The following is a 16,978-nucleotide window of genomic DNA, read 5'->3' as shown; positions in this document are numbered from 1 at the left end:
TTAATTTTGATATTTATGCATGTCTTTTTTTTTCATTCTTCCGATTAATTTCTCTAAAAGAAATATAGAACATTTTTTCTTTTTAAAAATTAAGAGAAACAATGAAAAAAATTTAAAACTATTTTTATCATTAAGTTATTTTAATGATACATATTTTATAAAAAGTATTATTTTAAAAGATGTATTTTGGTTTCTTATTTAATTTTTATATTTTTATAAACTTATTTCTTTTATAATTATCATTTACTTTTAAATTTTGTCAAAAACAAATTTATTTTCATTCTTCAAATTTTTTTTTTATTTTCTCTTTATTCATTTTATTATTAATTTTGACGGTCTGCAATCCTAAATATTCTCGTCTTTATTTTAGTGTGTGGGTTTGTACTCTGTATCACCAACCAAAAACAAAGACCTTATTCAAGCAAAAATAATTAAAAGGGCAAAAAAAGTATGAATACTGAAGTTGAAAGGCACCACAACGACATCTTATCTGCAAAGACAAAGCAATTACCAAATAGAATTTTTTTTGCACCACTCGTAGAGCATACCCCTATCTCTTTGGCAAAAGCCACTTCACTCAGTCCCCTCTTTAAATAAGAAAGTAAATTCTATTTATTTTATTTTTATTTTTGTGAAAGAAAATATTCAAAAATTCTAAGGCTTCTCTATATTTGTCAACTCTTTCTTTGCCATTTGTTGCAAACACTCAAGTCTCTTGAATCAGAGTTAAGTCTTCTTCAAGTTCCCAGGTACTTCATCGTTTTCCCCAATACTCTTTTTACCTTTTCCAGCATTTGATCCGATTTTGTTACTGGATTTGGAAACCCATTTGTTTCTTGTAAGAGAATCTCCAAGGAAACTAATGTAATAAAAAGTTGAAGTCTGTCTTTCTTTGCTGATTAAGCTTCCAAAAGGTTGCTTCCAGTAGATCTCGGGTCCACCACTTACTAATTAATCCACACTTCTCTTCTTTTTGGACTAATATCAACAGGGATCATCACATTTTTTTGTTATTTTAGTTGGATCTCTTATCAACAGGGATCATCACACTTTTTGTTATTTTAATTGGATATCTTTGTCTTTTCCCTCTAACTTAAATATATTTTTTTTAAATCAATCACCTTTTAGTGAACTCAGTTTAGTTTAATCGGCCTTGGTCAAGAATCTGGATGTTTCAGAACAAGAAGCACAAATCTTAATGCCCTCTAGTGTATCATATAAAGTTGTAGATTCTTGATTTGGGTTTAAGTACTTTCTGATCTGATCAGGGATCCAAGCTTTAAACAAAATGGCGCAAATCTTGGCAGCTTCTCCAACATGTCAAATGAAATTGACTAAACCGAGCCCCATTGCATCTTCAAAGTTATGGAGCTCGGTTATGTTGAAACAGAAGAAACAGAACAGCAGCAAACTAAGAGGCTTTAAAGTGATGGCTCTCCAATCTGATAACAGTACAATCAATAGAGTTGAGAGTCTTCTCAATTTAGACACCAAACCTTTCACTGACCGCATCATCGCTGAGTACATTTGGTACATATATACCTCTCTACGTCTTATATCAAACTTCTGGTACGAGGTTTCTAATGATTTGTCCTTTTATTTAAATAGGATTGGAGGATCAGGAATTGACCTTAGGAGCAAGTCAAGGGTATGATACTCTAATAGACTTTGTAGTAACTTTATGATGCTAGTATATTAATAGATGGTTTCTTTGAAAATTGTAGACTCTTGAAAAGCCTGTGGAAGATCCTTCTGAGCTTCCCAAGTGGAATTATGATGGTTCCAGTACCGGACAAGCACCTGGTGAAGATAGTGAAGTGATTTTATAGTAAGATATTTCCCCAAGGCACTAGACATTTCTAATTTCATATGATATAATTTCACAATCTCATCATACATTCGTTTCATGTTTGTATTCAGTCCGCAAGCTATCTTCAGAGATCCTTTCCGTGGAGGCGATAACATATTGGTATGCATCATTGACTTTGATTCTATAAGTAACATTTTTTTGTTGTCACACACTAAGGGTCGAGCTATTATTTGTAAAGGTTATTTGTGATACCTACACACCAGCTGGTGAGCCAATTCCAACAAACAAACGTGCCCGAGCTGCTGAGATTTTCAGCAACAAGAAGGTCAATGAAGAGATTCCATGGTTTGTCATAGCCCAAAACTCTCATATATAGATATATCGGCTTACCTCCAATTCTATTTACTTAGAATTTGGTGCTTATATATGTCTAAATACTCTCTCATGATCTTAGGTTTGGCATTGAACAAGAGTACACTTTACTTCAGCCAAACGTAAACTGGCCTTTGGGTTGGCCCGTTGGAGCGTATCCTGGTCCTCAGGTGATAACCAAGTCAAGCTATAAAAGTATGTTTTGTGTTGGTTTACAAAAAGTAAAGTAACCAACAGTTTTTATTGGTGTCAGGGTCCTTACTACTGTGGAGTTGGAGCTGAAAAGTCATGGGGACGTGACATTTCAGATGCTCATTACAAAGCTTGTTTATATGCGGGAATTAACATCAGTGGTACTAATGGTGAAGTTATGCCAGGACAGGTCTCTTTTTTCTCAAAGAAGCTTCTGATAATAATTCTATAATTATTTATTTATTTTTATGTTTGATTATGTTTTTTTTTTTGCAACTTAATGTTTGTTTGATTATGTTGCCAACAAATATTTGTTCAGTGGGAATTCCAAGTTGGCCCGAGTGTAGGAATCGAAGCAGGTGATCATGTTTGGTGTGCAAGATACCTTCTTGAGGTAATCAAATGTCTCTTTTGTTGAGATTTGTGGGTGAGAGACTCTAATAGTTAAGTTATATTAACTGTTTGTTTACCATTTTGTAGAGAATCACAGAACAAGCTGGTGTTGTCTTAACACTTGATCCCAAACCCATAGAGGGTGACTGGAACGGTGCTGGTTGCCATACCAATTACAGTACTAAAAGCATGAGAGAGGAAGGAGGATTTGATGTGATTAAAAAGGCCATCTTGAACCTCTCGCTTCGTCACATGGAGCACATCAGTGCATACGGTGAAGGCAATGAGAGAAGGTTGACCGGAAAGCACGAGACAGCTAGTATCGACCAATTCTCATGGGTATGCATATATGCAATAAGAGTCTGAAATATTTCACTTTTTAAGTCCCAGTTGTTTTATCCCTCTGCTCACTTTCTTTAAACTTCAACTTGTCAGGGCGTGGCTAACCGTGGATGCTCAATTCGTGTGGGACGTGATACCGAGAAGAAAGGAAAAGGTACTGATTCTGCTGGAATGGTAACCCTTTTTTTTTCTTTTTATGATATATATAGCTAATGTATATCGTTGTGCCTTTGGATATATATATATATAGGTTACTTGGAAGATCGACGTCCAGCATCAAACATGGACCCATACATTGTGACTTCACTCTTGGCAGAGACCACACTTCTCTGGGAGCCGACCCTTGAGGCTGAAGCACTTGCAGCTCAAAAGCTTTCTTTGAAGGTTTAAGTTAATTAAACCAAAGCTATCATAAATCTGATGAACAAGCATGTTTATCTAAGTAGTCTTGCCGGGATAATAAATGTTGTTTAAAATGTTGGTTCGGATAAGACATTCTTTGTTTTTTTTTTTTTTTTCATTTGCATTGTTGAAAAACTCAAAACTTTATGATGGGCAATGTTCATCCTTTTATATTTTCGTTAGGGTCTGATGGCAAAAACTAAAACTATAAATGCATTCTTATAGTCTCGTCTCTTTTGATTTTATTTAACAATTTTAATTTGATTTTATTTAACTTTTTTAATTTGATTTTATTTAAATTTAAATAAATTTATAATTACATTTTATAAAAATATATTTATTTATATTATATTGTATTTAATGATTATTAATTTTAAATCTGTCTCTTATTACCTAGTTTTAAATAGGTATATATTTAAATATATAAATTTTAATAAATTTTGAATTATTTTGTTTTAGTTAAAATAAGTTAAACTGGTAATTTTTTAATTAACTAATATAATGAATCAATAAATTTAAATAAATTTAAATTATTTAATTATCAACAATTTTTATTATTTGATTGGTATTGTTTTAGTTTTGTATTTATTAATGAACACTTACGATTAGTTTTGATTATATATATATATATATACAAAATTTGATATATAAGTGTTGTAAAAATTTATGTTTGTAATTATATTTAGTATTTTTTATTAATTATAATTATATTTTTTATTTTCCAAAAGTATAAATCTTTAAAAATGTACGTATTATAATTAGGTTGATTTCATGTCACATTTTTTCAAAAGCATGACACCTTTCTTTTGTTGTTTATGAATTTAGGGATAACACATATGCAAATCACATTATAAATAATGTTTAGAGGATGAATACAGAATTATGTTAATTAGATGTTGGTAAAGTTAGTCGATTGAGTTTTATTTTTAATATATCATATCGGATGATCCGTTCAGCTCGAGTAGAAATGCCTGTAGTGTTATATTGTTGACTTTTGTTTGAAGAACCATCACACTATTTCATCTCGAGTTTGAAATGATTACCATGTAAACTGTCTTGGCCGAATCTCAAATCCATACTTTTCACATAATTGTGCTTTTGTTTCAAGTAAGGCTCAAAACCCTCAAAAAATTGTTTTAATACATTCCCAGGACTCACATACCACTTCACCATATCCATACGGACGAGTTGTTGAGCTGTTCATCTGTGTAACAGAAAAACACTTAGTTCATTAATATTTCCGACATTTTTTTATGACATTATAAAAAGCAAAACTTGAACTCTATTTTTTCGTTCAAGTTTTGTAACAAACGAAATTAGGTCTGATAAGTTTTCTAGAATATGCTATCCGGAAAAGTTATAAGCAAGGATGGAAGTTATTTATGGGTCTTTGGGTAATATCTGAACACCTAAATTTTTTGGGCTTCCCTAATTAATATTATTTTTATTCAAAAATGTTTGGAACTTAGGATCCATGTCCCATGCCCTAAGTTGGTCCTGGTTATAAGGTATATAGGCAGGCTGCCCCTAATCAAGTAAGCCAAACATTGACTTGCAATCCTCATTTTCATATACAAGTTTTAGAAGGTAAAATGGTCATTATTTAAAAATAATGCGTAACATCACTTTTTCGAGCTTGCAGTTTTCTTAAACCTAAAGGGATTTATGTTTTTACACCATATAATCGTCTAACAGGTGGTGGTCCTAACATGTGGACCGTCTCCCATTTATATACGATAACACAACAATAATGCAAAAACATATATATATAAAGGAGAAAGGTAAATTATACATAAATTCAATTGGTTCACCAATGAACTACATCCACATGCAATGCAATGAAAGATCTTATTAATTAGAAGCTGAAAGTATATTTTTGGATACAATATAGTTATAAAAGGTCTCTTATAAGAACACAAGATATATATAAAAGAATATCCCAGTTCTGAAATTCTTAGACTAATGCAATTAGGGGTCTAGACCTAAAAAAGGTGACTAATATCTTTTGGAAGTAAATATGAAGAAGAAGATAGAAAAACAGACGTTAAGCTAATTAGTTTTTGCAAGTAAAAAATGAAGATAACTTTTGCAAACAAAAGAAGAAGACAGAAGAAAATAGACCTTAAGCTTTTGGGTTTTGAAAGTGATGTGATCCCACACTAATTTTGTGATTGGTATTTTTGAATTATCAAATAAAATTAACGCTTAAGATTTTGTATAATAATTAGCTAAAATTTTTAATAATTCAAAAAACAGGAACAAAAAAGATTATAAAAATCTTTGACTAGCACAAAATTAGGTAGAGTAACTTGGCACATGGAAGTTTTCGAAAATCACTATTTTCATTTTTATTTTTTAGAAAGAAAAGTTATTTAAATTTGTAAATCAACTTTTAATATATGGAATTTTGGTTGATGTTGGTTTAAGTTTTGATTTAGCAATTTTATAAAGGATCTAAGTCAAAATGGTAACTCAACTACAATACATGTTAAATAAACATAAAATCAAAAAAGTAAATTTAATTCATGGTTGGTAACATTTTTGAGTTACAATCATAAATCAAACTTAATCAAGTCTACCACATGGTAAATAAAAGACATATCAACTTTTAGAATTATTATTTCTAATACCATTGAACTCTCAAATAAATAATTTAGTTTATGTAACTTGGTTAGTAAAATGACATAGCTGATAATTTAATTCGAAGAAAAAAAACAGCGATATTAATCTCCCTATATATTAAAAGAGAAGTCACTTTAGTGACGTCTGGTGACGTGTCGCTCATAGGTGAAGTTTCAAAAAAATTGTTATAATTTGATTGGTCGATTTGTTTTAATTTTTATTTATTTAAATTAGATCTAAAAATTTAAGGTAAGTCTAAAAACATTTAAAATCATTTGCCATATAATCTAAAGAATATTACAAATAATAATTTATGGAAACTAATTCTCGAAATTATAGAAAGATTAATAATGTTATATTTATTACTTTTAATATTTATAAACTATAAAATATAATGACCAAATTTTTATATAAGATAATTATATAGTTTTATATTCTACTTGATGAATTGTATTCGAATATAATTATATAATAACTATTTTAAATATTACAAAATCCAAACATGTTTATTAATATGATTTTTAAATTATTTATCGTTTTTTACAGAATAAATTTATCATAATTTTAAAAATTATTTATATAGTGTTATAAATTATTTATAAAATATAAATCCTACTATATATTGATTGAGAAGTCACATAAGTGATTTTTATTACGTGTTGATCATAAATGAACTCTTCAAATTGTTATAATATGATTGACCGATGATTTTTAATTTTATTTATTATAATTATATCTAAAAGGAAAGGATAATTCAATTACCACTTTCCAAATAATCTACAAAATGTTATAAATAATTATTTATGGTAACTAATTGTTGAAACTATGAAAGAGTAATAATGCGATCAATTTTTTATATATTTATAAATTACATAAAATAATAAACAAAAGTGTTTATTTGAATTGATATAATGATTTTATATTCGTATAGAAAGAATTATATTTGTATATAAAGTATCATAATAACTATTAATGTTTAATAATTCAATGCATTCTTTATAAACCATTTATAAAATTATAAATACATTATAAAAATTAGATGTTTTAAATTATTATAAGAGGTTCTAAGTTATTTATAGAAGCTTATACATTAATTTATAAAATGTATTTTGAAAATTTATCCTCCTATTACAATATTTTGATTTTTTTTCATTTTTAATGGTAAAATTCTTCAACTATGCTTACTTAGTGTAGAAATCCCTAAACTAAAGATATACTGGTAGTAATAGTAATTATGACATGTTAGAGTTTAATTCATTAAATAAAGTTAGTTTAGGGGGTTTTTCGTTAAATACTTAGTTTGGGGGTTTTTATTTAAAACAAACTTAGTTGAGGGGTTTTAATGTTAAAATTCTTTATTCTTTCCTTATTATCTATTATTTAAATCCTTATGGTGGGATTTGTTTTATCAAAAACCAGTTGCAATTAATTGACGAGATATCTTCTTTCCTAATATCATGCATTTAATATTTAAATATATATATAAAGCAAGATTTGAGTTACCAAAATTATGTATATATTATAACCAGAATATCTTTAAAATTTTATTAGAAGATATTATATCTCATAGCTGAATTAAAATTTATTAGAGGATATTCTATCTCATATATTATCTTGAAAACTAGGTCATTTAGAAACTTAAACTAATTTGCTATATAAATATCACGCCACTGTCATTAGTTTCACGCATCTATCTTTTAAGTTTTCATATGTTTTTGATCTTTCTAATTTAAATTCTACTTTTGTGATCTTGCGCAGGTGTATGATAATCAATAAGTAACTCATAGACGGAAACACCATTACTGGTAATTTTAGGGGGAATTCTTCTTCTTCGTTTATTTTTGTTCTCTTCCTCTCCATGTTGTATCTCTATCTATATTTTTGCATCAGTAGTGATTCAACTAACAAAAAGAGACAACTTTGTTTATCCAGGAACTGATCATCCCTTTCAAAAAATGTAATTCTTTTTTTTTTTATAAAGTTAAATCACTTATCAAGAATATAATATAAGATGTGTATGCTAATCAAGTGCAATTTATTTATTGTACGTGATCCTCTTTGGTACGTCTGAGAGCCAAAGGTAATCTCAAAGCTTTTTAAAAACTTTGAAACTCATTGACGTTGTCCTATCAATTATATAATTTGTTATCTTTTGGGGATTTTTTAGATCTTTAAATATTTTTGTTAGAATTACCTCTTTTCTGATTCAAGACTTAGAGAAGGAAACCGTAAATCATCTATGCTGTTACAATGAAACCAATGATAATAAATCTTAGGTAATTCAAATCTCTCTTTTATATTTCATGGCTGATTTTTTATTGGGGTTATGCATGAAATATTTGTTTTTTCTCAATTATATTTTTCTGATGTTTTAAGATTAGTGTTAAATGTGATCATTTTCTAAACGTTCTAATGTATTCTTTGTTCATATGAACATAGTATAAATATCAATATGTAACATCGAATCTTTCATATTAACCATATACATGTAACATAAGTATTATATAGTTGTAAATATGTAATTATTAATTTAATATTAATGTTAATGCCCACACATGCGTGCGGGCGGTCCACCTATTTATCAATTGAGTTGGTAAACCTTTTTTTTTTAGTTGGTCAACCTTAAAAGAAAAGACTTAATGTGACATTTAGATTCAAAACAGTTACGAAGCACTCTTTTTCTGATGAAGATTATGTACAATAAGATCATGCTTATATATATTCGTTTGGTTAAGATATATGAACATATATATTAATGGTGGATCCAGTTATAAGAAGTGGAAGTCCTGCAATTTTATAAAGTAATTTAGTGGTGGATTTTAAGTATGCATACAAAGCTTTTGTATACGGTGGTTCAGTCTGGATCAGAGCCGGTCCTGACCACAAGATGGTCAAGCATGGGCTTAAGGCCGATAGATTTGTAATTGTCTTAGGAGCCAATCTATTATATCGCCATCAAACCAATTGTTAGACATTTGAGTATTTATTATTCATGTCTCAGGTTCGAAATTAGCTATCATTTGATTTTACTTTATGTTGTGCTGTAAACTTCAACGGTGATATTTCAGCTGTAGGAAAAAATTCTCTAAGGAAACTTCCGTTCTTTCTTTTACCTATGTTTCCTTTTTTGTTTAAAATAATTTTTTCGTGAAATTGTATCTATAAAATCATTTTTCCATAATCATTTTCCATAATCATAGTTTAAAAGTGTATGCGTCTCAATCGCGATGGTCTTGGAGTAGTCGATCGCCAAACGTGTATGCGTCTCTTTTTTGACTGCTCGACTTGAAGGCTTTTTCTCTGGTGGCTTCTTTTGTTTGAAGAAGTGGTAAGTGTGTTGGTTTGTTTGTATGGTTCCTAAGGGAACAGTGGTAGAGATTTCAGCTCAACTCTAATAATTAGGCGTGTTTCGCATTCCTTTCAATCCTACTTTCGGTTCAGTCAGCTTCATCATTCTTGAAGTCCATATTTAGTCTCCAGTAGTATGTTTCTAGCCTTTTTTCACTTCTTTTTTTTTCTTGAGTTTGGGTTGTATCATCGTGTCTCAGGGTGTAACTTGTATCACGCCGGCTTGTGGCTCTAGAAAGGGATTAGACCTTTGCCGGCTTTGTGTTACAACTGTTGCAAATCTATAGATGACAAAAAGTGAAATGGGAAAATATTGATGAAAGATGATGAAATTAGCCCAATACCAAAAACCGTAAAATATCATGGCGCGTGTGAAGTAGTGCCTGAGACAAAGACGAAATTACCCTCTGAAACCTCACGGAAGTTTACTCTTGTATAGCATTGTAGGTTCGTAGTTGACATAAAGTTTTATTGAAGATTTTTTTAAAGATTTACATTAGATTTGTTCAGAGCAATCTCAACCATTTATATTCTAAAATAAATCAAATATACTATTTTTCTCTTTCATTGTCGTTGTTTCTTTCTAAAAGTTTACTCTGCTTTTTTCTTCAAGAGTTCATGAGTTGCAAACAACCGAAGAAGATCATGAATTTCTCCGCTACTTTTTCCATTTTCTTCCTCTACATAATCACTTGAGCGCATCCAACCATTCATCATCACAGTTCCGAACCAGATTTTGTTCTCTCTACCGGAGTTCATACTCTATCGTTTAAAGATACATCGGGTCACTTTTCCAATAATCAAGACGGTACTGTCTAAGAATTAGCTTGCTGTCTGGTCGTGTATATGGTTGTTATTCGTCTAGCCAACTAATCAAAATATGGATGTGGTTTACTTCACGAGCCTCCACGTTATTCATTCTACATCCGAAGACTATCGAGCTGTCACAATGATCGTCCTTAGAATCCCCTTGTGAATTGACGAACGAAATCTCTCAATTGACGTGTCTTTGACGATGGATCTGGAGTGTATCTTCGATGTAGAGAAGGATCAATGACGGGGGACTTGTGTGTTTATCAGTGAATTCAAATTCTGTGTTTAATGGTTACTGCAATTCAAAATCCTTTTTGATTCTGTATTGTGCTAATGGTTACCAAACAATATTGATTTGCTTATCAGTGACACGATGTGAACTAACCCAAATATCATAGCTATAGTTGGTTGTCTTACATTTTGTTCAGTGTCACAGAGTGAACTAATATTGTAAAACAGGTTTAGAGATGAGCATGAGAAGTTCCAACTACTTCGTATTGAAAATGCTAAATTCTTCTAGTACTATATATATTGATGATAGTTATAATAAGTTAAAAACTTCTAGTACGATATATCAAAGAACTATGCTATGATAATTACACGGTTTCAATATAGCATATATGTATATATTACATCTTAGATTGAGTATAATGGAGTTTAGCCGCTTATAAATTATTCAAATATATTATTCTTGAAAATGATGGTTATTTAGCCATACATATTAAATTAAACGAAAGGTTTCAGCCTATCCTTTTTATTATTTAAAGTTATAGACGGCTACAATATATCATGGGCGTATATATTAAATCTTAGATTGTATAAACATATTTAGCCAATTACAAAGAATTCAAAAATATCATTCTTGAAAATGGTGGCAATTTGAATTTTAGCTTAGCCATACATATAAAATGATGGACAATATTTTATTTACCAACACGGATAATGATACCACTCAAATTACCCTAAGGAGTGTTACTCTCATAAAAAAAGGTTCAGATGTAGTACTTAGGGATCGAATCAACAAGGAGTTAGGGAACAATTAAATCTATTAATTCTAAGAGTTGTAAATGTTTAAATGAAATAGCAATGGTAACAAGTGAAGTAAATAGTAAATGTAACTTGATTGGAAATGATATTAGATGCAGGGCCACTATTCAGGTGTTGGAGATTATAATACCTATAGATGCCTATTTGTTGCATGCATGATATGTTAGAGTTCAACCGCTTAACTCAGTGATCAGCTATCGCATGTTTCACTGGTTAACAAGCTAGATCTCGTGTCTCAACGGTTAGTATGTTGACAACGAAAGAGTGTCGATCGACGGTCCTATTGGGACGTCGACCGATACACCTTTGCCTACGTCGACCGATAGTCAGTTGAGGACATCGATCGACGGGTTCTAGCCAGGCCTATGCGCGAGTATGATATGCCCTATTAAGATACTAAATTGGCGGTTAGCCCTCTCTAGCAGTCCTAATATGATAGATAGATGTCAGGATGGGATAACAAGGGTGCTTGAGTATGCAATCCTATGATCATGTTCTAGTTAGCAAGGTTAAAACAAGCAATGAATACAAATCTATCATGAATATCACAACAAGGCAGATCTATAGTTTGGGGCTAATCCCACAAACCTATCTGAACCCTGGATCTAATAAATGAACTACTCAGACATAGCAAAGCAATTCATGACAATGAAGAAATGGGAATTCATAGTATAGATGAAAAGAAAATGAAAACAAGGAGTTCCAATCACAAGTGATATTCTCTCCAAAACTCTCTCTCTCTCTCAAAGTAAAACTGTAACAAAAAGCTCTCTTTGCCGTCAAAAACACTTAGGCAGTATATAATCTACTAGGTTAAAAACTCGTCAGGGCATTTTCGTAATTTGGCTTGGACTTGGGCTTCATGTCCGCTGGTTCCAAAATGTCGCGTGTCCAATGTCTCGACATCGATCGATGGTAATTGTGTACATCGATCGATATTAATCTTCATCTGTCGAGGCAACTCTTGGTGTCGATCGACAGCACTGGATGCGCATCGATCGATTATTCTTCCTCTCGTCGACCTCTACATGGTCAGCTCGGATGAAATGTCCTTTAAGCTCTAAAATGCTCCAAAGTCATAGTTTTACTCCGAAATATACCTGAACCTGAAAACATACCTAGAAGAGTAGAAAACATAGATATATATATATATATATATATATATATATATATATAGTAAAACACCTATATACCATGGATGAAAACGGGTCAAATCCAAAGTATATCAGATAACAACTTGAGAATAAAAACTCTGGGATATTTGACAGTGATACATATGCACAAAATACATGACAAGAGTGTAATAGTAAAATAGACAATGGTAGCTGACACATAGGATTACTATTAAGAATAAAAGGTTATGTTCAATACTAGCAGTTTACATTAAAACTTGGACAGGTAAGTTTCATTATATATATAGACTTACATAAGATGCAACCAAGTTTCATTATATCCATGCCATGATAATATGATAATTAGACGGTTACAATATAGCATGTGTGTGTATATCAAATCTTAGATTGTGTATAGTGGAGTTTAGCCGGTTATAATGATGGTTATTTAGCAATACATATATTAAATGGAACTAAAGGTTTCAGCCTATCATTTTTATTAGTTGAAGTTATAGACGGCTACAATATATCATGGACGTATATATTGAATCTTAGATTGTGTAAAACATATTTAGCCGGTTACAAAGGATTCAAAAATATCATTCCTGGAAATGATGGCAATTTGAATTTTAGCTTAGCCATACATATAAAATGATGAATAATATTTTATTTTCCAACACAGATAACAACTTGAGAATAAAAACTTTGAGATATTTGACAGTGCTACATATGCACAAGATACATAACAAGAGTGTAATAGAAATATAGACAATGATAGCTGACACATAGAATTACTATTAAGAGTAAAAGGTTATGTTCAATAGTAGCAGTTTACATTAAAAATTGGACAGTTAAGTTTCATTATATCCACAGACTTACATAAGATGCAACAAAGTTTCCGAACACAGATCCAACAATATCTTACAACATATTAAAAATTCCTAAATGGACCAGTTAACAAAACAAACACAAACCATATGAGAGGATATGAACGAGAAATTTACACATTAGGACTATACTTGCATCTGAGTAAGTCACTTCTTGACAATGGAGATGATGATAGCGGTCACAGCAAAGAAACATCCAAATGAGATGACCAATAATTGTCTCAGAATCTTCTTTCTCTCTCGCATGACTCCATTACTTCGATTTGAAAGTTTTTATTTCCTCTGATTCTTTCTCCAAAACTTCCCGAAGGACACACAAGAAGGACTTCGGTTTCATCTTCATCAAATACATTCAAGATTTTCATTATTCCACTAAGTTTGTGGTACGGGTAGACCTAATACCAAAAAATTCTTAACCAAAATCTTCTTAGTATGAAAACTGTGATATATAACAAAACTAACGAATATTGCAGATTTTAGGAATGCAGAGAAAGTTTTGATTTACAGAGATATTAAGATTTTGTAATTTGAAACAATTTGGTGGAGCTCGGGGTTTGTCGTGTTCCATTTGGTGTCTCAAGATAGAGGATCTAGGGTTTGTTCGATGGATTTGGGTTAGTTTTGAGAGGAGAGAGGTTGAGAGAGGAGAGAGATTGAAAGATTTTTTTGTATTGGTAGGGATATGATGGAAGAAAGAGCAAAGGATGAATATATTGAATTTTGAATTAGTAAACAATAAGGGTTGTAATATTTGGTCTGACAGAGAGAGATTTCGAGCATATATTTGACTGTGACAAATCATCTCATATATTTGGGATAGATTTTTCCAATATATGCCGAGTATGTAGCTATAAGGGTATCATTGTTCACCATAATTGTCAACAGTGTCTGAAAAGTGTTCTTTTGGCAGTTTGCTAAATAGCGGAAAGATCGTTGGTAGGTGTCCAAAATTTCTTATATATTATTTGAATAACATAAACGATTAATATATCTGCATAATATCTAATTTTACTTTGTACTCATAAAACTTTACAATTAACGTGTGATTCTTATATATATATATATGTGTGTGGGTGTGTGTGTAATAGTATAGTATTTAGATTTAATTTTAATCACAATAACATATCTTAATGAAATATACATAATATTAATTAGTATTTGTAAAATAAAAATTAAAGAAAATACTTAATGTTAAAGTAATATTTTATTTATTAAATTAATAATATAGATATCCAAAGTATTAGATTTATCTATGACTTGATCTAATTAGTTATTAAAATAGTGATTGTCATCACAATAGATTATAATTTTTTGAATGAAAAATATTATTTTGGTATGATAAAAAATTTTTTTTTTTTGTTTTGGAGTTTACATGAAAATTTCTAAGATCATTTGAAAACAATTACATAATTTTCTAATTGTTTTCCTAGTTGTCAAATTCTGACGATAAGATAGCAAACGTCGTAGATAGCTTATCCATGGGGCATTCTACGTTACCTCGTTTTGATATTTTCTTTTCTTAAATTTTAGATGTTTATAACTTTTAATTTTTCATATATTTGTTGATTATAATACTTAGATAGTACATTATTATATTGATAAATACATATTGACTTTTTTTATCATTTTTATGTTATTTTCATACTAATTTATTGTTGGTCTTCCTTATAAATTTTATTACAATTCTTAACAAACATATTTGACATGTTTTTTTAGATTTTGTTTTTTTCATTCATCTTATTAATTTATATGATATATGAGGCAATCAGACTAATGATTATAAGAATTCATCATGTATTTTGCTTTGATAACAATAATTTTGAAAATCTTGTAGATTAGATTTATTTCATTATAGCCTATTTGTTTAGTTTCTATGAAAGTTTTGATTGTAACTGACTAAAAACGTTTTTCAAAACATATGATAGTGTTGATTAAAATTTTAATTTTGGATGAATAAATAAATTTGTTAATTTCTTTGGATTAATTAAAAACAATTTGAAACTCATAAATAAATTATGGCTTCGGGCGCTCACTCTCCTCTCTCACTTACATATTTCAGAGAGAGAGATAAAGAGTAAATTTTCAATCTTGTTCTTAGATTAGATTATTCTCATGTGTATCTAGATTACATTTTGATATTCATTTCTATTTTTGTTTTTTGGAAATACATTTTTGAAAATTTATTTTGAAGAGTATCTTTATTTTGTGTGCAAGCAAAAATATTTTATTCTATATTTTTTTTATTTAGTTTTATTATAAATTTTCAAACAATTAATATATATATATATGAGTTAGTTCCATTTAATCATTTATTTATTAGTTTCCCTTCTTTGTGTTGAATTCAATTTTGTATGGAAATAATCAATTTTGGAAATTTTGATATGTTGAAATTAGTAAAATAAAATTATGGTTTTCATAGTTTTAAAAATTATGAATTAAAATTCAAATTTGTCATAATATAATTGGTGATGCTAAATCATAAGTGGATACACTCAATGGCTTATATCCTAAACTTTTATATAGTATATAAAATTATGATTGTCATATTTTGGTATTTTAAAATAATATGTAGACATTCTCAATGATTTATATCCTCAACTTATACATAGTATATGTTATTTGTGAATATTTTCAATAGCATGTAGCCTTAACATTGAAAATCATGTGTTAAACTCATAACTGTTTGAAAGTTGCTGACAAAAGAAATTGTTTGAAAGTCTTTCATTTTTAAACTAATTATTATTTTATATTTTAGTTTTATATTAAATTTAAAAACAATATTATATATATTAAGTTAATTTATCTATAATGCTTTAATTTTGTTAACTTACCTTATTTGTTATAGTTTTCTATTTAATTTTTAAATAAAAAATGTTTCTGGAAAACTGACATTTTTACATAATAATTTAAAATTTTGATTTGTTATAATATAATTGGTGATTTCAAATCTTATATAGTCTCAATTTTTATATAGTACTAGATTTTTTATTCGCACAAATCTTTTTTAGTAGTTATGTTTAACTTTTATAATAGTTTAAATCCCAAATGTAATGAATTTATTAAATTTTTACTTTTCAAAAAATATTTTTAATATAATTTTTTTTCTTGTAAGAGTGTATTCCTTAAATTATTTTATGTAATTATTTATTTTTATTTCTAAATTTATAAAATCTGTGTTATATGTATTTATATAATTTATAAAATTATAAATTTTATTTACTATAATATTTTTAATAAAATGTTGGAACACTAAAAAAAAACTAAATTGTTTAGTATTTGGGTTATATTTGTAAAATCTCAATAAATATATAATAAACCTTATTTAACATTAAATACTTTCTTATTAAAAATAAATATTTAGTGAATTTTACTAATGATAATTAACATTTTGTTTATTAAGATAATTAACATTGTTGTTTTGGAAAATTTCTTAAAAGGTTATCATAGGTTCTTATTGTCTAAGTAATATTCTTTCTTTTTCAAAATGTAAGATGTTTCTGAGAATTTTTTTTTTAAATATGAAATATTTTAATTTTTAGGTATTTCAACTGTTGAAAAGCTTTTAACCAGTTATATTTTATACTGCATTCGAGTTATATCTATTTTTCTTAAAAGAATTTTACTAGTTTTATTAAGTT

General features: G+C 28.9%; 1 protein-coding gene across 1 annotated transcript; it reads left to right on the top strand.

Moving 5' to 3' along the window:
• The first annotated feature begins 488 nt into the window (after positions 1 to 488).
• LOC103833698 (glutamine synthetase, chloroplastic) lies at positions 489 to 3,725 on the top strand. The gene is made up of 12 exons (XM_009109769.3): positions 489 to 749; positions 1,269 to 1,530; positions 1,609 to 1,648; positions 1,725 to 1,828; positions 1,921 to 1,969; positions 2,049 to 2,155; positions 2,265 to 2,352; positions 2,436 to 2,564; positions 2,694 to 2,768; positions 2,855 to 3,106; positions 3,203 to 3,263; positions 3,360 to 3,725. Exons 2-12 carry the CDS (start codon positions 1,289 to 1,291, stop codon positions 3,497 to 3,499), a joined length of 1,287 nt encoding a protein of 428 aa, XP_009108017.1. The 5' UTR covers positions 489 to 749; positions 1,269 to 1,288; the 3' UTR covers positions 3,500 to 3,725.
• The last annotated feature ends 13,253 nt before the right edge of the window (positions 3,726 to 16,978 follow it).

Source organism: Brassica rapa, chromosome A08 (assembly GCF_000309985.2).
Source record: "Brassica rapa cultivar Chiifu-401-42 chromosome A08, CAAS_Brap_v3.01, whole genome shotgun sequence".
NCBI lineage: Eukaryota > Viridiplantae > Streptophyta > Magnoliopsida > Brassicales > Brassicaceae > Brassica > Brassica rapa.
The sequence above is the reverse complement of the archived record's forward strand: the minus strand, read 5'-3'. Positions and strand labels throughout refer to the sequence as shown.